We start from the raw sequence: 21,943 nt of genomic DNA, 5'->3' as shown, positions 1-21,943 counted from the left end.
AACTGGTAATCCCTAAATGATCCATCCCCTGTCGCCCATTCCCAGCTTCTGGTAAACAGAGACTAGGGACACCATCCCTGATTTGAAGTGGGGGGACTTTGAATTAGGCAAAACATTGTATTCCTTTTTCTATCAAAGGCATCTGCCCCATTTCTCAAAGCAAGCCAAAGCATGATTGGATTATGGGAAAGAACCTTTTTCACTTCCTTCCTGCTTGCAAACTTTACCCCTTCTCCAGGATGAGCATCTGCGAACTTGATCTGTATGTCCCTCAGATTGAAACTGGATACACTGTATACAAAGCTAATTGTGGAAGCAATAAAGAACCTGTACAAAATGTGTCTCTTCCTGCCATCTCAGCCACAAGCATATTAGTCTGGTGCTCCAGTCCCTCCACTGGCTTCCATTCCACTTCTATTAACTGTATAAAGTCCTGATCTTGACCTGCAAATCCATCAGTGGATCAGGAGCAAGATATGACACAACCTCATCTCCATGCCGTCAAGATAGCTCCTTCTGGGACACTGCAGCCTCCAAAGCCCAGGACAAAGTATGTAGAAACTCAAGATAGAACATACATGGAGGGGTTTGGATGTGGAACAAAAAACATTTTTGAGGTTGTAATGCTAGACAAAAGGCTTCCAGTTCAGAGAAATTAAGGTATTATAATCTGAGGTCATCCCTTTTTATTTCATGATTGTGGTGAGGTATCTTTCGAGTGAGTATTTCTGTCATTGGGGTTGCAGGCTCTGACAATACTGGCCAGCTCTCCAGTGTGATGGAATCAGGGGAATTATTTATCATAGTGGGCCATTTATTAAGCAGTGATATGTTAATCCCTTCAGATCTGTAGAATGCTTCCTATAGTTCGCTTTCCTGATTGTGTGCCCGACAGTCTGCGTGTGGATTCCAGACTTGGAGCATTATCAGTCTAGCTCTGTATTATGGCATTCTCTCTTCTTTGAACTGTTACTCTTATACTGGGGTTTGTTTGCAACTTGCTTTTTATCAATGATGTATGTCTTACTCTCCATCTTGTGGCCTACTCTGTACAGATCACATAGCCCTGCTTTCCTTTTTTCATTTATTATGTTGTAATTCAGGTATGTTACACGTTTCTACCAGTTGATGTGTGGGTAAATCATTCCCAGTTATTATTGATTTTAGTTTTTGTTGTGAAATTATTTATGCCTTTTTGGTTTTTTTAAAGGATATGTTTATGGGTCATACTGGGGCTGAAATGATTGTCTTCTTTGGAGATGAGTAATAGTGTTGCCTTTGGTGTGTAATCAGAATGATCTCTGTGTTGCTGAGTATAGGTGGAGGTAATGCAGTATGAAAGTTCTCTAGGAACGGTCTCTAGCCTTATTAGAGAAATGCACGCTCTCTATATACTGTATGATTAGTTCCAGTGATATTCTGGTGACATACTACGGCTATTCTTCTGTCTCTTAGAAGGTCACCCACCTCTGTATGCATGTTTCTTCAGCTGTTATTGATGGCTCTTAGTAATCAATATACAAGTGATCTGGCTGCCTTTTTGACATAAATCAGTCTAGTCTTGGAGTATCTCCGTCACACACACATTTTATCCACTCCAGGTTTTATCATCTGTGGTCTCTTTCTTGCACCTCAGTCATTGAAGATAAAAGGACTCAATATCCCTTGTTTGAGTCTGTTCAAAATAAATTGAGAAATTCTACTTGTGCTTCAGATTTAATACAACAGTTCTGAGGCCAAAAAAAGACTTTTTTAATGGATTCTAGAGGGTGAGTCAGTTTCAGGCTTATAATGAAAACTTATTTGCAACTTTAGCTGTTAAGTGTCTGCTCTAATAATGTGATAGAGTAAAGTTAGTATGCACCTTTCAATCTTGACCAGAAATCGTAGCCCAGAACTACAACTAAAATTTCAGCTATCTAAGCAGTTTGAGGTTGGTCACATTGGAAGGTGCGGGGGTAGGAGGTGGTAGTACTCTTCCAAGCTCTACCTACGTAAGTGTAGGAAGAAAGAATGTAGGCCATTCCTATAGAATGGGGAGGGGAAGGTATATACTGGAAAGCAGTGACTTTGGGGAGTAGGAGTATGGGAGGCGATTTTACTCGTGTTTATAGCATTGGTGAGACAAATACTGGAAAGTTCAGTCCTGTTCTGCTGTCAACATTTTTAAAAGGGTTTTGAAAAATTGGAGATAGTGCAGGAAAGACCCACGGAAATGATTCAAAGATGTGAGAAAATGTCTTGCAGTGCAGTGAGAGGCTTAAATTTCTCTGTTTAGCTTATCAAAAAGATAGAGGTGTCTTGATTACAATGTATAAGTACCTTAATGAGGGCAAAATACCAGGTACTAAAGGGATATTTAATCTATTAGAGGAAAGGTATACCAAGAACCAATGGCTGAAAGTTAAAGCAGAAAAATTCAAATTGGAAATCTGTGCAGAAAATTTAATAGTGTTTTTAACCATTGGAACAAACTATAAACATAAAGTAATGGATTCTCCCTCTCTTGATATCTTCAAATCAAGACTGAATGTTTTCCGGAAGATATGCTTTAGCCAAATACAAGTTATTGGACTTAATGCAGGAATAACTGGGTGAAATTATATGAACTGTGTTTATATAGGAGGTCAGGCTAGATGATCTAATAGTTCCTTCTGGCCTTAAACTCTGTGAATGTATGAATAATTGCTGATGATCAACATGATTTTGTGTGGTTTCTGAGCTCTTTCAGTTTGGCTTCACTTGAATGTGCTCATTGTCTTGTTTACTGGGCTCCTTCTTGACTAACTGGTGTGTAGGTGATGAAGCTCAGGCGAACACTACCTGCTTGTGCACCAGAATAGACATCACTTTCAGTAAATTGTGAAAATCTGATTTCCTTCCCTCCCTCTCCCCCCCCCCCCCCCATTCTTGCTTACATGAGGCATGAAATAGTTATTGTTGACATCTCCCTGAGATGAATGAGGCAGTTAACAAGTCTTGTTGCTATTGTTCCTGCCCTAGATAGTGAATAGCTGGTCCTGGGTCAGTAACCGGTTTTAAAATCTAATAGCTTACAGTTGATTAGGATTGGAAGCCTTAGGTCTCCTTTTTCAGGAGTATATTTCCAATTTTTTAATAGAACACAGGTATCTAGGGCCACTATTTTAACATTGTTATCTTTGTTTAGTTGTTTTAGGATAGCTTTAGTAGTAGTTGGGTTTTTTTTTTTTTTTTTTTATATATATATATATATATATAGCTAGATAGATATTCCTACCAGGTCCATACAGCAGGATTTATGGTCAACAGGGGAGCCCAGAGGGATAAAAAATAATCTCAATTGCATTTTAAAACTCTAACATTTCTAAAATAGCCTTTATGTAAAATAAGTGATACATACAGAATAGATGTTGGTGAGTTTATACAAAGATGTTGATAGGAGTTTGAGAACATCCTTCCACAATCTAGTATTAAGGCAGAGAGTTTAGAAGGATTAAAAAAATCTACAATGTTCTCCTCTGTCCCTCTTTCCCCTCCCCCACCCCCCGCCCCAGCAATGGTTAAATTTTCAGCTAACCTGAAACTAGAGCTGGGAGGGAACATTTTCCCACCCTGAAAATTTCCAAGATTTCAAAAAATATGTCACCCCAGGATGAAACTGAGATCTTTCAAAAAAAGTTGAGAAAACTAGAGAGAGTGGCCAGTTGTCCTATGGCTAGGGCACTCACCTAGGGTGTGGGAGACCTAGGTTCAAGTCCCTTCAAGTCAGACACAACAGGGACTTGAACTCAGATGAGTTTCTTAACCACTTGGGCTATTTGCTATTCTGCAATCTCTTTCTTGAAGGAACTTTTGTTGAGAAACTGAAGCATTCCCACAAAATAATTGTTTTTGAGGAATCATCATTGTTCAGTGAAAAAACATTTTGTTGAAACATTTCAACCTGCTCTCACTATAACTGAATGAAAAGGGGGGAAATTATCTATCCTTTGGTGTGTTTTGGATTCTCAGAGTTCTAACAAGTGGGCTTTTTCAGCTAATTTATGGAAGTAGATCTTAAAACATTTGAGTAATTATGTAATTTTTAGGGCGGGTGATGATGTAGTGACCACTTTTCCCCTTATTACTTGTAGCACACATTCATATATTTTGCGACTGATATATTAAGTCTTAAAATTAGAAACCAATTTTATTTTAAAACAATGAAAACAAAATAAATTTTACATTATGCCCTGAAGGCAGCCGTATCGGTGAGAGCAAATTCTGAAGACTGGACACTCTCACTAAGACTCCCAGTCCTGCAAAGATTTAACTATTCCTGTATAATTTAGCTATTCTGGTCAGTTTTCCCCCATGCATGCAAGGCCTGAGGCAGTACGTCCCTCTCGCCCCTCACCCCCCATTGATTTCAATGTATGTAGAGAGACAAGGTGAGTGAGGTATTATCTTTTTATTGGATCAACTTCTGTTCATGAAAGAGACAAGCTTTCAAGCTACACAGAGATCTTCTTCAGGTCTGATCCCAGATGCCCATTTATAAGTGTATATAGTGATATAACGTCCTCAACCCTCACTACTTTTTATTATGACCTCTCTGGTGTGTTTTTGTTTGTTTGTTTGTTTGTTTGTTTTTTTATTTTATTTTTTATTTGGTTTTTTGTCTAGAGCTTCAGGTTCGGAGCACCTAAGGAATAAATTGGGATTTCAGGCTGTTAACTGTCGTGAAAATTTATGTAAATGAAATAGAAAAGATGTTTTTCTTACATGTTTGTGTAAATTCATAACTAAATTTGAACTGTTTGGAGAGCAGAAGAAAGCCTAAATATATAGCTGAGATTCTGATGTCAGCAATTCATTGATTTAAAGCATACCACTGAAAGGTAAGTTATTTCTGCAATTTTAAGTGGTTTGGACACTAAGCAGAATTTGGCACCCCATTTAGGAGTATTACAGTACACACATTTTAATCATGTGTATGTTGAGCTGGAGCTCATCTTTTAAACTGAGTCCACAGTACTAGAGAGCAAATACTTTCCAGGTTACTGAAACGGAACATTGTGCTCTTCTAAAACTAAACTAATGATTACACATGATTTGCTAGTCTATCAGCTTTTCACTTGAGTATCTAATCTGTGTGATTGAGGAGACAAATTACATTCACACCCCTGAGCTGAAATAATTAGCTGCTATTTTGTAGAGTTCACCATTACCACAAAAGATTAAATTTTACAAGCAAACTGGTTTGCACTTCTACATTTTCCTTCACGATAAAGCTTAAAATACTACATTTGAGATTTTTTCCGGTGGAAGTTACTTTGTAGAAATTCTCCATTTTTATACCCTGAAATATGGTAGAGCAGTCAGCTCTCCACACAAATGTATTTGTCTGAGGTTTGAGCTAGAACAATTGTGAAATACGAGATTAATGTGTTGTATTTATTAACTGTTAACACTGCTGTTGACGCTATGCTAGCAACACTCATGTCATCATAGTTTTGGTCCCCCCTCCCTCCCTGCAATAAGGATCCTGGATAGGCCTTTCCTATATTAGAATATTTTGACGATATTTCGACTGGTGGGAATGTTGAAAATTGTAGTTTAATGTAGCTCAGAGAGTTACAGGCATTTTTTTACCATACTGTAGTCAAATATTGTATGCACATAAATATTTGAGTGACCTTGAGTCAAAAACTAAAAGCAGGCATCCTGAGGTGAGTGGGTTCCAAGGCGGGGGGAGTCCTGCATTTTTTCTTTTCTGAAACACCCTTCCCCCACCTCTTTGTTCAAAACCTTTCTATTCATATCCCTGAAAACTGTGGTAGAACCTTGCTTAGCAACCCTGTTTATAGTTAGCTGTCCCTTGGGGTGGGCAAACTTTGTGGCCTGAGGGCCACATCTGGATACGGAAATTGTATGGCAGGCCATGAATGCTCAAGAAATTGGGGGTTGGGGTCGGGGGGTTGAGGGCTTCTGTTGGGGCTGCGGGCTCTGGGGTGGGGCTGGATATGAGGGTTTGGGGTGCAGGAGGGTGCTCTGGGCTGGGATTGAGGGGTTTGGAGGGTGGGAGGGGGATCAGGGGTGCAGGCACCCAGCAGCGCTTACCTCAAGCAGCTCCTGGAAGCAGCGACATGTCCCCCCTCTGCCTCCTACGTGGAGGCATGGCCAGGTGGCTCTCCATGCTGCCCCATCTGCAGGCGCCTCCCCCACAGCTCCCATTGGCCTCCGTTCCCAGCCAATGGGAGCTGTGGGGGCGGCACTTGGGGCAGAGGCAGCATGCAGAACGCCCTGGCTGCCCCTATGTGTAGGAGCCGGAGGGGGACATGCCACTGCTTCCGGGAGCTACACGGAGCCACAGCATGCACAGAGCAGGGCAAGTCCCAGACTCTGCTACCCAGCAGGAACTTGAGGGCCACATTAAAGTATATTAAGGGCCAGATGCAGCCCCTAGGCCGTAATTTGCCCACCCCTGCCGTAGCATGATTTCATCCCTTCTGGTGTGATTGTCTCTCACTGTGCCTGGTCACATGCCACGTGAGGCACATTGCACATATGCTAAGAAGATTGCCTAAAATCCAAATTCAATTTCAATAACTTCTTGGCCGGACAGGCTTTGCCAGTGTTTCCAGCAGATACACATTGTTTCTTATTCCTGAGATTTATGGGCTTTCTAATTAGGAGGAGCTATATTTGTTTCAGGTTGGGACACCAGGATGGATAAATGGAAAGATGCTAGTTTCTCTAGAGGGTTGAAGGTGACGTTACGTTAGAGGTCTCTCCCAATATCTCCAGAATTAAACCAGTCTGCCTGAAATTTCATGTATATGATCTTAGCTCAACATACAGGTTGTTTTTTTTTTTTTTTTCCCTGCCATGTCTAAAGCAAATCTTATATAGAGTTTTGGGGAATTATGAGTGTTCAAAGATAAGGTAATCTCACTTTTTCAACATTATTCTAAAGTGTGTTTTGGTTTCTTATAACTCCAAACTAACTTGGTATATAGAGGCTCCCAACTTGTTTTTAATCTTTTGCTTTTCGTGAGGACTTGTGATCATGTTTAGTTTGTGAGGATGATTGTGGGTGGAATTTGGTTCTTTAAAAGTTTCCATGGATGTTGAGCTTCTGTGTTGTGTATGCACATCAAGTATTTGTCTGAGTCTAAAGACTGCTGCCAAACAAATCTACTAACTCCATTTGGTTCACTATTCTCATAGTGGAGGAAGTGGAGAGCTATGTAGAAGGAAACAATGGGCCCAATATGAAGATTGGGAAATGAGATGTTCAAGTATTTTAAAAAAAAAATTAAAGTTGGATTTTCTATTTAATCCATGAACAGAAACCCTTAAGAGGATGTTGAACATTGTATTCTAGCCTGAAAGTTCAGTAACTTGAGACAAGATTTTGTTTTAGCCCCATATTTTTTTTGTTTTTATTGTCCTTTTGATTTTAGTACTACAAAACAAGGAACAACGTTTAGTAATCAGCTTCACCAAATCTTTTTGATACAGAAGTTTTCATGGTTTTGTTTTGTTTTTATGTAGCTTTAGACACCAGTGGTAGAGGATGTTGAAGTATCAACTTCTAGAACATCAGAAGTGGCAGCATAATCATCTGCAATGATCACTATGAAATCACTATTTGTTAAACGATCCTTGTTTGTGACGGGGAACAAATGAAACTTGAGGTGAAAATTAATTTAATTACCTGACTATTCCAAATGAGGAAAGAAAATAAATTAAAATGGAAGTCCAGGTATATGTAACTTCAGTCCAGGAAATGTATTTAGATTTTTTTTCCTTAGCCCTGGAGTGCTGCACTACAGTGTATTCATAAAATACCCAAGGTCAGAAATAAGAGTTTTAGTCTCAGACTAGCATGTTTGTTTTTTGGCAAAGGGGCCTGCTTTCTTGCTGTTTCTAGCATGCTGTCAACCAAGCCAGTCTTTGGATGTAGTGCTGACTTTGGAACTAGAAGAAATTGCTTTATCAGATGCTGTCTGAACAGTGAGGTAAGACACAATTTAAAATGAGTCGGAAGTGAGGAATCCAAAGTGGGACTAACTGGGTCATGTTAACTGTTTTCTTAAAGCAAAGGTTCAATAACAGTGCATTGTTTCTTCCACGATTATGAAAAGGAAATTGAGATCTGCATATTATTTCTTCTGCATGATGCCGGTAGCAATGTATTACTGTTGTTGGGATGAAATGTTAAATTACTGAAGAAATACATGATTTAGTACTGTATAAACTAATTTTGGTTCTATTTGCATTTTGTTCACTTTTGTAATGTAATTGGAAAGTTAAACTCAGTAGTTATAATACACACCTCGCTTTGAAAGTTTTTAAAAAAAGATAGTAATCTTTGTTTCTGCATATGAGCTGGTATAACTTTCTGAAAACAACCTGATGTTCACGTTTTAATATTTTGAATGCAAAATGTTGCTAATTGTAAAGGGCTTGACAGTCTGCTCGTTAGAGGTGTTCTGGAAAGGAAACTTCTGGATAGTTGAATTCCATGAAAAATGTACAACCATTTAAAGCCTAATATGTCTTCCTAGATGAAGTGAGATCATATATCATTGACTTTTAATTTCACTTATAACACTTTATGAAAGGCTGCTTTAAAATCATAGAAACATTCCATTACAAGGCTATTCCTGTTCTTTCTTGTCATGGAAACGCATCCTTTAAATGTGTAACAGGCAGGTGCCAGGTCACCTTTCATTCATAAGGTTTATAGGATCTTTGGAAAAAATCTCACTCCTCAAATTAGGTATATGAACACTGTATGTGTGCTTAAGTCAGAGTCTCGTGTGTGGTCTAATACTCGTTTAAATTAAGAAAGGAGGAGGGGGAGAGAGAGAGATATTAAACTAAAAAATAGATGACTATCAGGTGCCATCCGAAGATCTATGGATGATTGGGTTTGACAAACATATTTGCCATGCTTAAATTGTCATTAATATAATGCCTCACTTATCTTATAATATAGTATTTCTGAAAGAGGTACTTGTGTAGATGAAGGTAAAGGGGAAATATTGTGGTCCTCGATTGCTATGGACACTGTCGAAACATGGAAGTTTTTCAGTGTCACTTAGTTTAACCCTTTCTCTCTCTCTCCTATTATAACTGCCTTTTTCAGTTTAGCTTGTCTATCTGTCTCTTGGGAAGTGGGGTTAAGCTAACCTGAAAAAAGTCTTTTTATACTCTGCCAGAATAAGAGTCTCCATGTAGAAAGATTATACTGGTATAACTGGTAAAACTTTCCAGCAAAGACAAGGCCATACAGAGGTCCTCTTCCATGTCTGTCAATGAGACACTCCACTTTTTCAGGAATTTCTGCAAATTTTTCTGTGACAGTGAGTTTTTTTCATTAAGATGTGGCCTGAGTGTTTCTTAAATCACTAACAAGATGTATCTGAAGTTTAAGGGGTTTTCCTTTTTTGAATAATTGTACTACAATGAAGGGGTAAAGTTCAACATTCAAAGTTCATTATTCAAATGATAATGCTATTTAAATCTTGTTAACTTTAGAAACACAGAGAACAGTAACTTTTTTGGTTCTGTTCCTTAGATTAATGGATGGTGGGTGTTTTTTTTTGTTTTGTTTTGTTTTTCATTAGATGACTACTTGGGTTTCTATTTAATATAAATCCAGGACTGAGACCTTGTTTTTCTTTGGAATTTTCCTGATTCAGCAATTGGGAGGATTTACAACCATTCAGGGTTTGTCAGGTTTGCAAAGAGAAGTAACTCCGACATATCTTTGCCTACATTTAAGGGTCAATACAAATGCATCTACCCTGACTGCTCACCGTCTGTTTCTCGATTAGAGGTATTTCCAAGTATAGACAAGGCCTCACTCTCTCTGCATTGGTATGTAAATAAATACCACACAATTAATGATAAATGTTTTCTGTAAGGTCCAGAACTTACCATGAAATTTAATAGATGTTGCAGACTGTGTCAAGCCCTTAGTTTTAACTTTCTAATTTTGCATATACAGTATAATTATTTTATGATTTTGTTGCATTCAATAGGTTTGCTGGGATGGGTAATCTTCTTAAGGTCCTTACCAGGGAAATTGAAAACTATCCACATTTTTTCCTGGATTTTGAAAGTAAGTTCAAAAAATTACAAGACAATGAGAGAATCTTTTCCATGACTTAAAAGCTCGTTGAGAGAACTTTTTAATGATCAAATACAGTGGCAAGTTTCCAGCAGAATCAGAATATCCAAACCCATATCTCCAAGATCATTCATTCACTCAGGATGCCTGTCCTCTTTCTTTTCTGTTTTTTCAATAACCAAATGTGAAAGCTTTTTAAAAGTTCTCATTTGCACAGAGCTTGATCGGGGGCAAATTTTATCCTTGACTTTGAAAGTGAGCAAAAGTTCTTGCCTGGCTTGCTGCCTTTATGCCTAATACTGTATGGGTTTATGCATCATACACTATTTAAAAGGAGATTTGTAAACAAATGATATAGGCTTCTGTTTAGTATTGAATTCCGATAAATACTTGTAAAACATTTTACTGTCAAATTGCTAAAATCTTGTTGGGCAAAGAGGATAAATGTAAGAGTAAAGTCTCATCTTGACTTGGTTTCAATGCACGGAGTATCTATCCTGAAAGTAGACACACAAATACTGATGTTTTTGATGAAAGGCCTTGATTGCCTTAAACTTTTTTTAAAAATCATGTTTATAAAAAAAAAAACCCACAATATTTTATTTTGTCACTTCATCATATAAAAGGGTTTTTTTTTTTTAAATAAGTACCAAATGTATCAATGACTACATAAATTGTTCAGATGGCACTTTTCTTTGCATTGTTCAATACTGAATAAACTGGGCTATTTTTATAACGTCTAAAAATGAAAATGTGGTCTGTATATATGCTTTATTGCATCTCTTTGTCACATGTTTGTCAGTTTAAAAAATTAATGTGTTGCATGCTAATTTTCTAACCACATCTGTACCTTGATGCAAGATAATTCATTTTTTATTGGTTAGTTCTGCATGTATGCTAGACATTCTCTTGAAAACTCGCTATCACATTTTTAAACATAGATTGAATTCTGCTACTTAAATGAAATGCCTTTTTAAATTATACCAATGCATGTTGGCATGGCTTTTTTTCTTAGAGTATTTAAATACCTTTATTAAACAATGGTTCTGGCAGAAATAATTAATTACAGACTTCTGTCAAATTCATTTGGAAGAATGACAAGGACAATTTCAGTCTGAGTCCAAATTTGTACTTGTCTTAAAATACTCTACTTGAAGAATTTGATACCCACCTGTTTTCTAAAATCATTTTTTTAAAAGATTGGATCCACTTTTAAAAAAAATAATCTAGTCATTGTTTTTCTGTTAAGAATTAAAAATAATGGTGTTATTTACACACTCAGGTCAGCATGATCTTAAATCAATGCCTGTTCAAGAAACCACTAGAGCATCCTTTCCTGAATTGAGGCTACAGCTTGGAAATAGTGTTATGTGGATATATAACAATTTCCCCGCCCAGATCTTAATTTACTACGTTATGAAGAATCATGCTGATACTACTTAAAAATAGTACAAGTAACAATTTGAGTTTGTAAGCCTTGCATCCTTCTCTCTCTTGTCCAAAGAATATGAATGTGTTTTATTGTAAAACTGGGGTGTCAAACCGTTGTCCCAAACATTGTAATCTGGTCTGTCAAACTTTAGAGTATTCTAATTGAGCTCTACACCTGCATCTATACTTTTTACAAAGGCCTCTTGCTGCCTTGGGGATGCACTGTTTAATCAGTACCATCATGTCATGGTTTGAAAAAAAGGTACTTCTGCCAGAACTGCAGACTTGGCAGGAGACAGGTGGTCTGGCTGTAGGAGGCCTTGAAGGAAGAAATATCTATTTTTAAAAACTTGGCACTAGAACTGGATTTTCCTGAAGTATGTTGCCAACAAGAAATGGAGTGGGGTAATGCAGAGAACACCCAGTCCCCAAGGACAGTGACTAGTAATTATTATAGGTACGTGCATACACTTGTCTGGCACTCCCAACTATGGAGGAGCAAAAGTGCCTACAAATTTAAATTAGTTGACACTGTTGAGTGAAAGGTTAAAAATGCTGTGGTTTTGTTATTACTTTTAAAGGTACTACATGATTGAATTGAGCCAAATCTAAAACGTATAAAATAAATACACCAGAAGATTCCCGTAGCTGCATGCTTGAATGAGCTCACAACCCTAGGTTTAGCAGGCTAATACTTAAACCACTGAGCTATCCCACATACGTTCTACACCAGTGTCTTTTCTCAGGCACAGGCCACCAGTACAATTTAAAATGCAAACACACAAAAGAAAGTTATTCATCATAATAAGCTTTATTTCCACCAAAAGAAGCAGATGGAACTATCCCACTGTAAGATTACTTCTGTTTTCAAACACTTTCTTCTTAGCCCAGTTGCTTGGCCTGTCTCCCTGCTGTCTATTGCCACTCCTCAGAATTCCCTAGCCTGATCATGGGGATGTAGACTGAGCTGTGGAATGATGAAAGTAGAATGGCATACATGCAGTATTACTTGATAGGGCTGCTCCCCAGCTGTGCTCCTTAATTTGTCCCCTATCTCTGCTTTAAGATGATGTGGCATCTTTTGGCTTGCCGGAGTAGTCCTGCCTGTAAACAGACTCAAGCCAACTACCACCTTAGCCTTTCTCTAGTCCCCTGGCCCTGGCAGATGTCATTGCTTCCACCAATGGATGTCTGCACCTGACATCTGCTTGGGTCCAAAAGACTGAAGCCCCTCTCTGGCAAATTACAAGTGGATCCCAAGAAAAAAATTGCTTCTAGAGTTTAGGTGATGACCTGCGGTGTACACTTTTTGTTCACTGTTAGATGATGTAAAAGATCTGATAGAGAGGGAGACTTGCAGATTAATGCACCTGAGGAGCAGAGCTTAATAGTTCAGCTCCTGAGGATGCCCTTTCCTCTGTTGGACTTCCTGTGGCTTGCTGAAGAGGAGTCCGAATGTGACAAACCTGAGCATGTTAGCTGCACCCTGCAAAGGTGCGGGGAGGCATTAGTTGTGTGGGGGAAGACCACCACTAGAACATGGCTGGATTTTAAACAGTCTTGTACTAAATACACAGTCCACTCCCAAATATGCTCTTAGAAAATGGGCTGAAGCCCAGGGGGAAGGGTGAATCAAGACATGGGTTGAGGACAAATGGGTGAGCTGAGACTGTGTAAGAATGTAGGTGAGCAGCGAAGCATGCGGATAGGAAAGGGAGGGTGTTGTCCTGTGCTGAGGCATTAGTGAATGAAGGGCTCCCTAGAGTGTCTAGAAAGCAGCACATGGAGAGCTCTTGATATGCCAATGCCTCAGTGCAGGCATACTTTATGGCCGAAACATGTTGTTACAGGTATTTCTACTAACAAAATATCTTAATCTGGTCCAGGTCTGAGTTCATGTTTTGTATGAGTGCTCTCAAATCATTGGATGTCTGCATTGCGAGTGGCTGTTATAATTGAACGAGTTTGTTGTGCTGTGAATTGTGTGGTAAGATCTGGGAATTAAGAATGGTTAGATGATTTCCTTTATTACTTTTAAGCTGTTGTGTTAAGTGGGATGTGCATTTAAACATTAACTCTGTTAGTTAAGATTTTTGTTGACAACCAGAAATACAAATAGGTTTCAGAAAATATGCACATATATCTAGGTAAATAAGGACAAGTTGGTTACTTACATTAATTTTCTCAGGGCTGCAAAGATTCCTTTCTTGTTCAGCAAAACACTTGCCACATGACAAAGTTTTTCAATCGTGTGACTATATATAAATAAAGTCAGTATTGGTTAGCTCAGTTCATTCAGTATTAAATACAATGTATAAAATAGGTCAAATGAGCTATCAGCTTTCTTAAACGTTTTATATTCTTTTTACCAGATTCATGGATGAATCTTGGATAAATTTAGAGGACGAATAATCTGTATGTATGTATGTATTTACAGGGTTTTATTCCAGGCACATATCACTGGTGTGCCAAGGCAGCTAGATCTCTACAAAGTGATGCTTCTCGTTAAAAAGGGCAGGGTTTTAGCTCAGCGCTTTCCTTTGTCGGGTTCTGTTTTCCGTACAATGATCAAAATGAAGTCCAACTGAGGCAAAAAAATGTTATTTCAACCCTTGCATGGAATAACTGCTGTTCATTAGCTTCCTTGGTTGTGAAGTTAATGTGCAGACAAATATACAGCACTCTGATTTGGGAACACACTCTGGAGAATGTTACTTTTAAAAAAATGGTGTTTGGGGACAGCAAATTTTGTTTACTGCATTTTGTGACTTAGCAGGACACTGTACTCTTTTTCTTCATAACTACATGCTGAAATTTCAAAATGTAATCTCTGCATCAACTCAGAAATATATATCTTTGTAATTTATCTTGCAATTCTTCACTAGCCCTTGGGATATGTCAGCTGAACAATCAGTGGGTATGTGAGATGATCTATCACTTCCTGTCATGGATGCAAAATGTCACACTGGATTGCAATCCCTAGTGATTTCTTTGGCAAACCAAACTTTTTGAAAGTAAATATAACTATGACCCACATGATTGCTCCACCCTCTCCACTTCTAAACAGAGGTTACATGTGCAAATATTGGTCAAAAGTGGTGAGGAGACAGGGTAAGAGATCTGAGTGGCAAGAGAAGCCAAAGATCAGCATGGTTCTTTACTCTCCACCCTTCATGTGAACTGTCCATAGGTTGAGGTAGCTGGCTGTAGGGATGAGCTGCACGATCTTGTCCCAGCAAAGTAGCATGTTACATGTTTATTAAATGCTGATTCTCCATAGCTGTTATTACTGGGTTGACCAGTAATTCTATAATTTGATACAGATTAATAGCAGGACATCTTCACTTTAGGATTTGAAAAATCCTACCATTTAATTTTCAATTAACAATACATAAGACTCCAGTCTACTTCCAACTGCTCTTTCTTTTCATCAGTTGAAGGATCTCACTTTTGTCTCAAACAACTATCACCAGCCTGCTCTTTTCATCTTTTTGTCCTTAGCGTTTCAAACTCTTTTGACATAAAATTCTTGTCTTTCTTACTAGGGCTATGTGGAAAAAATGAGCTGGGGACTCTTGAATATTTGTTTGAAAATTCACACACACACACCTTTTTAATTCAAAATTTGTAAAATTTTGACTAGCTCTACTGTTGGCTGAAAAATAGGTGAGAAGGATGACAATCCTCTCAACTTTTTCTTTATCCAAATCTTGAAATTTCATCAATTTCAAAAACGTTGACCAGCTCCATTTTCTTACATTTCCTCTATGGTGCTTAGGGATTTCGAGTACAGAAAAATCCTTTACCTCTCTAATTTTTTTTCATGTAACCAGCTGTGTGATCAGTGTAGTTTTTCTTCTGGTGTTTTCCTGCATTATCTTGACAAGAAAATATACTTCTGAGCTGGAGATGGAAGTAAGAGCTAAGGAGGTAATACTTTAAAATTGCCATTATACTTTTCTGTAATATTGTCTTGCAAGCAAAGGGAGTTCTGTGTACACAGGAGTAGTTTTCCTGAGTTGGGCGGGTACTGTGGTGATCAGTGCCCTAAGAACCTAGACAAATTTAAAAAAAAAAAAAAAAAAAAGAAACTATACAGGCAAAAATCAAAGCTGTTAATCACAGCACATATCTCAATATAACAGCCAAGTAGATTCAGCAGCTTCCATCATCTTCTTTCACTCCAGACTTGAAACCAAATAGTGCTCAAGACAGTCTCCCTCTCCAGCAAATGATATCCCACTTCGGGAAGCAAGTCTTATCTCCTGTGAGTGGGGGGGAATAATTTCAAAAGCCCTTCTGTAAGGGTAGGATGCAAACCAGATAAACGTAAGCCATATCACTTTGATAAAGGACTACCAGTATAATCTTACTTTACTTACAACAATAAAACAAATGAGCATTCTTCTTGAAGCACTAGGTATTGGTGATGCAGGCATTTTCATTCAAACAGGTTTGGATTTGGATTGATTAGACACCTCCTATAGTTCTTCCCCTTACCCCATCAAATTTTGTGTTGATAAAGTAAGTGATACAGAGACAGAATCTTTAACTCCGAATTGGTCATGTGAATCTTAGGCATCACAACTAATGAAAACTTTCATTAGCACTTATGGTGAATTCCATGATGTGCATTTTGTTAATTCAAGGGGCATTGTAGTGTTTGGGTCTGACCATGTTTAAATTAATGGCTAGTAGACTGAATCCTGAGTACCTGAGGCTGTTCTCAGCAGGCGCTGAATTTTCCCTTTCTCTTAAAGGATTTACTGCCACAGTTTATTGCTGCCCATGGAGGCCCTTTTTCAGGGGTACAAAGAAGAAAAAAATATCTTGCTGGGAATACTTTGGAGTTTTCTTAAAGCAACAAAAACAGTCCATTTTGAACTTTGAAGGAGTTCTGTTTTATAGCAGCCTCACAAGTTATTTTGGAAGTTTTTTTTTTTTCTTGAGCAGTTCTTCTCTTCCATGTATTACTTCTCTTCTCTTCTCCCCCCTTCCCCCCACCAAAAAAAAACCCTTTCACTTTCTAAAAGCAGGGGCACTTCCAAAACCACTTGGAACTAAATGTAAGTTAAATAGTGCCCTACAGAAATTGACGTTCCATTTTTGAACTATTGGCCAATATTTGTTCTCATTTCTATTCAGGTGGCTTTCAAAAATTATGATGAACTTTGGAACGACAGACCAGAGAATTTGGGGCTGTTAGTACAAATAACCATTTTATTCCCAAGAGATGCTAAACCTAAGACCAACGCTTTCAAACTAGATTGTCTCAGGTCTGTATTTAGGCATCTAAGTAATCAGCCTGGTTTTTTTTTCTTCCAGGCCAATTATAGTTGTGGGTGTTAACATTTTTCAAAATCAAGCTGGCTGACTAGCTGCCTAAATGGGAATTTGTGCCTAATTTGAGACACTAGAGTCTGAAAATGATATCCAAGACAATTTTTATTCATATCCCAGTGATTTCAGAGCAAGAAAACAGTGGAGCTTGAATTCAATTCAATTAGAAAAGTTATTGGGTCTCAGTTAGATAGATAGTCAGCTAATTACAATTTGCAGAAACAGTCATAAAGCTTCCAAGGATCCCCTCTTCAGGCTGGCTAGCAACTTCACTGTGAAATCAGATATTGTCAGCTCCATTGCTCAAAGCATTTGCAACTTCTGGATGGAGAATCAAGTTTCCTGTTAAAACACGAATAGAGGCATCAACCATTGGAAGAAGTAGTAGATATCTATATTACGTCATGTTCCAACTGTCTTAAGTTCTTGGAACTTATGCTCCTCCTATTCCCCTCAGATCTGCACAGTGAAGGCCTGAGAGCATGCGGATGATGAACAAGATTGACCAGGCCCTTTGCCTAGGCATCCACTTTTGCAACTTCACACTGAGGAATGCAGTTCTCCCATGAATCCTAGGTTCTGTTGCTTTGCAAGTGCAGTGCATCCAGGAAGTAATGTGGGTTATGAGGTTGACACTCCCTTAATGGCCTATTGGGTACTTCTGCTCAGTGGAAGTACCCGGTCTACTTTAAGTTCAAGAAGTTGGCATGCGGGTGTTGTGAACTTCCTAGACTCTGAAAAAACAGGCATGCAAGTTCCTTTAACATACATAAAAGTGCTTTTAAGTAGCTATAATTTCTCCCTTAAGTGTTCCTTCATCCTTCCAAAAAAAAAAAAAAAATCCTCACCAAAGGTGCATTGGTCCTTGCCAAGACCAACAAGTTTAGAAGTGAAAGCTGCATTTGGAGTTGGAGCCAGAAAAAGTAAAACCACTGCCTTACTTTTTTGTAAACACATCCATGAAATGCCTTTGCTGAAAACATAAAAAAAAAATTGTTCCTTGCACATGATCATACTCAGGAAATTTCAGGTGGCTTGGTTTCATTTTGACTAATTTAGAAGGTAGGAAACTCAATCTAGTTTATAAGGAAATTTTGTTTAAATCTTAACCATGGAGAGATTAGCATCTCTACCTAATACTTTTTGGAAAAAAAAATACATTGCATTTAATGGTGTTTGGAGTCCTCTTAAGTATAGTATTTGTTGTAACAAGTAATGCTGGGGGAGAGGGGTATTCAAGCTCATAAAATACCTTTTGTCTAATTGCTTTTGATAAACGAGGGTGTAGAAACAATGTTGCTGTGATTTTAAGACATGACTACAGCATACATACTATATGTTTCATTCTATGCTGTTCTCTGTATTATCAGTGCTGGGTAATGAGCTATGTAGTAAGGGGCAGTGCTGACAAGATAGGCTCAAAGCAATTCCTTCAAGGCATTATGCTCCCTTAATGTTCGGGTCCATCAAAGCCAGACAGGTGTGATGCTTTTGGAAGATATGATGCCTCACTTAGTGACATGCCAACATTAGTCTGCTTCAAGAGGAGACATTTTAACTTTCATTTGGCTTCATTTTCAACTCCTTGAAGAGGCCACCCAAGACCTCACATTACCCCAGCCTCATTTGGTCCACATCACAAATTCTTAGGGACAGCGGGATATATTGATTGGCTTTATATCATCCTCATGGCGTATAATTTTAGTGATATCCCAGGTAATTGCACCAGCTTCACCACAGAGACAATCCTCTGTATATTTGATGGATAAGCAAGGCACTGCCTGACGGTGGTTTTTGCACAGCTAATGTAGCAACTGCCAGGTATGCATCAACATTTCCAGCAACTGCATGGTCTGAAACAGATCATTTGAATCAGGGATGTTAGACCCTGAGGAAACTGAGGGCAAGTTGGGTTTTTTTCCCCTCTGTGAAGAAGGAGATGCAATGATTTCTTCCCTGGAACATCTGACTCCACTGTTAGTAGGAAAATGGCCTGGATTGTCCCTTCTGCTTCAGAGACCATTAAGACCCCATGGTAGGCATTTTGAGGAATACCTCAAAGAGGCTGCTCTTACAGACAGGCTAAATGATGACCACTGTCTTGTTCATGACTAGCTGGTTGAATAACAACATCCTTGCAGCTCCCTATCTCTAACGGGGCTGACAAAGTATTTTCTCTCAAGGGGTTACACTAGTTGTTTTCCACCTTCCCCATGACAGTTTGCTGGTGGAGGTTGTAAAAGGCAAAGCCGGCCACTTTGGAGGCTTTGATACAGGATTTACCAGTTAGTAGTGCTGGCAGTTCATATTAGGCAACCATCACTTGAAACTGGTGAAGAAGGTCTCACTTCCCTGTGTATTTTATTTTCCTCCAAGAGAGATGCAGTGAACTGTCAATGATAACCAGTGAGCATATAGGCAGCCAGACTTCAGATGCAAGTGTTTCAAGTGATGGTGATGTGTCACTGAGGGCAGTTGTATCTAGCATGGGTGCTTGTTGGCTCTCTTGGCTGTGTTCAGACTTTTACAGTAGAACCTCAGAATTACGAACACCTTGGGAATGGAGGTTGTTCGTAACTCTGAAATGCTTGTAACTCTGAACAAAATATGTTTCTTTCAAAAGTTTACAGCTGAACATTAATTAAAACTGTATTAAGTCAAAGTCTTGTATTAAGTTAGGAAAGTAGAAGTGAATTATCTGGGCTGTCACGGTTGTCCTAAATAGAGGGAATTTCATGGATGGGGCTGTCTCCTGTTGCCCAGGACAGACAGATCTGGTTCTACCCTCAAGCTGCAAGGAGGCTGAAGTAGCCATTGTAATGGATTTGTGGACCTTATTACTCAAAGAAAGGAAACTTTCGGTTAAGCACAGTTAGGTTGTCCTAGTTTCTAATTTATTTACTTCTGAGAAATACCTCTAACTTTTTTCTATGCAATGTTGTTGTAGCCTTGTCAGTCTCAGCATGGTAGAGAGACAAGTTGGATGAGGGTATATCACTTATTGGACCAACTTCTGTTGGTGAGAGACAAGTTCTCGAGCTTACACATGAAGAGCTGTTGTTAAAGTGTAAGCTTGAAAGCTTGTCTCTCTCTCTCTTTCCAACAGAAGTTAGTCCAATAAGAGAGATTACCTCACTCACCTTGTCTCTCTAAATATTTTGAACATTTGAGTGTACTGACTTGAGGAGTGGGGGGAGAATTGAGCAAAGACACTGGTTCTGATCTAAAGCCCACCAAAATCAACGGGAATTGACTTGAATCAGCTTTGGATCAGAGCCTGATTCTGATCTTTCTTTCTTTGATGTAAAGGAATAACTTCTTTTAAGTTAGTGGAGTCGTACCAGAATAAAATCAGAATCAATTATGACTGATCCAATTGGAGTTATCTCCATAAATGGAACTGAATTATGTTGACATTCATATTTCATTTGTAATGTGATGTGTATTTGCTTTTTATGTTTCATAGATGCACAACCTACAGATGGAGAAAGGGAGGTATGGAATCAGATCAATGCAGTTTTACAGGATTCTGAAAGCTTGCTTGCAGACCTTCAGGCTTACAAAGGAGCTGGACAAGAAATAAGAGATGTATGATAATATAGCAATGACATTTCTCTTGAAGAAACATCAAGTAATAGCCTGCAGTATTTATTTCTACTTTGCATGCCAGACAGTTCACAAAAGTTACTTATATTAAAAGTCCTCAGAAAAACTGTACTTATAAAATACAGTAGATATTTAGAATTAAATTACATTAACTCTTTCAATGATAGGTTCAGTACTGTCAGTGGTGTTTCATTTAAACATCTTAATATTAATACAATTAAATACTGTACTTTGGTTCTCAGAAAACACATTTTATATACCTTTATGGGGGAAAAATCAACATCCATATTTAGAAAAATATTTCAATATCATTAAGGCACTGTAAACATAAGAAAAATGCAAAATAGTTTCTGTTCTATGTAAGACTGTTAAATGACACCATAAAAATACACTGCAATTACAATTCTACATGTGATAGTCTAAGGGAAAGCTTCTGAATTGCTACAATTATCTGCTAGCATTCAGAATTGTATCTGTCAGCTTTAGCTCTGACTTAACCTAGGGCGTTTGCCTAGGGCGAGATAGGTGTCTCGGTCTCTCTGATACAAGATCTTCATGATTATCATTAGTAAGAGCAATTGGTCACTTAACAGCCGAAACCTACTACTAAAGTAGTGACAGAACTCCCATTCACTGTGAAGGGACCAAGCTTTGACCCTGTAAACCCTTTTCAGTGTGAGTGTAGTACAAATGGCCTTCGTTAATGTTTCTGCTATGGATACTTTGACCTAAAAGATGATTCTGAAGCATGCTCCTGTATGTGGGTGCTGCACTTTGAATAAACAGTTTTAAAATAGTTCCCAGGACTGCATTAAATGTTGTTGTTTCTATCACAGCTGAAACAGATGCCTTGATATTTTTGGTTGGCTCTTTTTTAAAAAGCCCTTGATCTTGTATTTTTGTCTTTTTTTTTTTTTCATTTCATTCAACAGCTTTTTTTCTTACAATTGTTCTAGATTTTTTTTCAAGAAATATTTTAAACTACCATACTGGCAATCTTCCTATATCTATACATCTACAAAAGCCTGGTTCTTTACTCCAGTGTCATATATATTTACAGTAATATTGTCATTGCAGGCAATACAAAACCCAAATGATATCCAACTTCAAGAAAAAGCTTGGAATTCAGTGTGTCCTCTGGTTCTGAGGCTGAAGCAGTTTTATGAGTTTTCACTCAGACTAGGTGAGTGCTTCATGTATTTGTTTTAACCGATAATTTTTTCATATACAGATATGCAAAGCTTCTCTTTTTCTGAAAGCTTAGAGCGTTTCACAGTAAAACGTTGTACTATTAATTTGACTACAGTGCCTAGATTTCTCTCTTCTGGGAAGCCTGTAGGTTCTATTTGCACAGATCTGAACATAAATTTATCCTGATGTAATTTTGGGAATTTATTAAAAGCAGCATGAAGCTATATGCTTTAACATTTAGGGTTCTGGCCAGCCCTTGAGTATGTT

The 21,943-nt window shown here is 38.2% G+C and overlaps 1 protein-coding gene across 4 annotated transcripts in view; it reads left to right on the top strand.

The window, feature by feature from the left end:
- The window catches only part of CYRIA (CYFIP related Rac1 interactor A), a 75,480-nt gene that overhangs the window by 37,602 nt on the left and 15,935 nt on the right, over positions 1–21,943 (top strand). Inside the window, exons 3-6 of one of the 4 annotated variants that reach the window (XM_034766543.1) lie at positions 7,522–7,664; positions 10,020–10,099; positions 20,346–20,467; positions 21,563–21,668. In XM_034766543.1, coding sequence (XP_034622434.1) covers positions 10,030–10,099; positions 20,346–20,467; positions 21,563–21,668 — 298 coding nt within the window. In that variant the 5' untranslated portion in view covers positions 7,522–7,664; positions 10,020–10,029. Of the gene's footprint in view, positions 1–7,521; positions 7,665–7,727; positions 7,989–10,019; positions 10,100–20,345; positions 20,511–21,562; positions 21,669–21,943 lie in introns of those variants that run through there. The other 3 variants (XM_034766544.1, XM_034766542.1, XM_034766545.1) reach the window with 3 other exon arrangements.

The sequence above is a fragment of the Trachemys scripta genome, chromosome 3 (assembly GCF_013100865.1).
Source record: "Trachemys scripta elegans isolate TJP31775 chromosome 3, CAS_Tse_1.0, whole genome shotgun sequence".
Lineage (NCBI taxonomy): Eukaryota > Metazoa > Chordata > Testudines > Emydidae > Trachemys > Trachemys scripta.
Note: the sequence above shows the minus strand (reverse complement) of the source record. Positions and strands in the feature narration are given on the sequence as shown.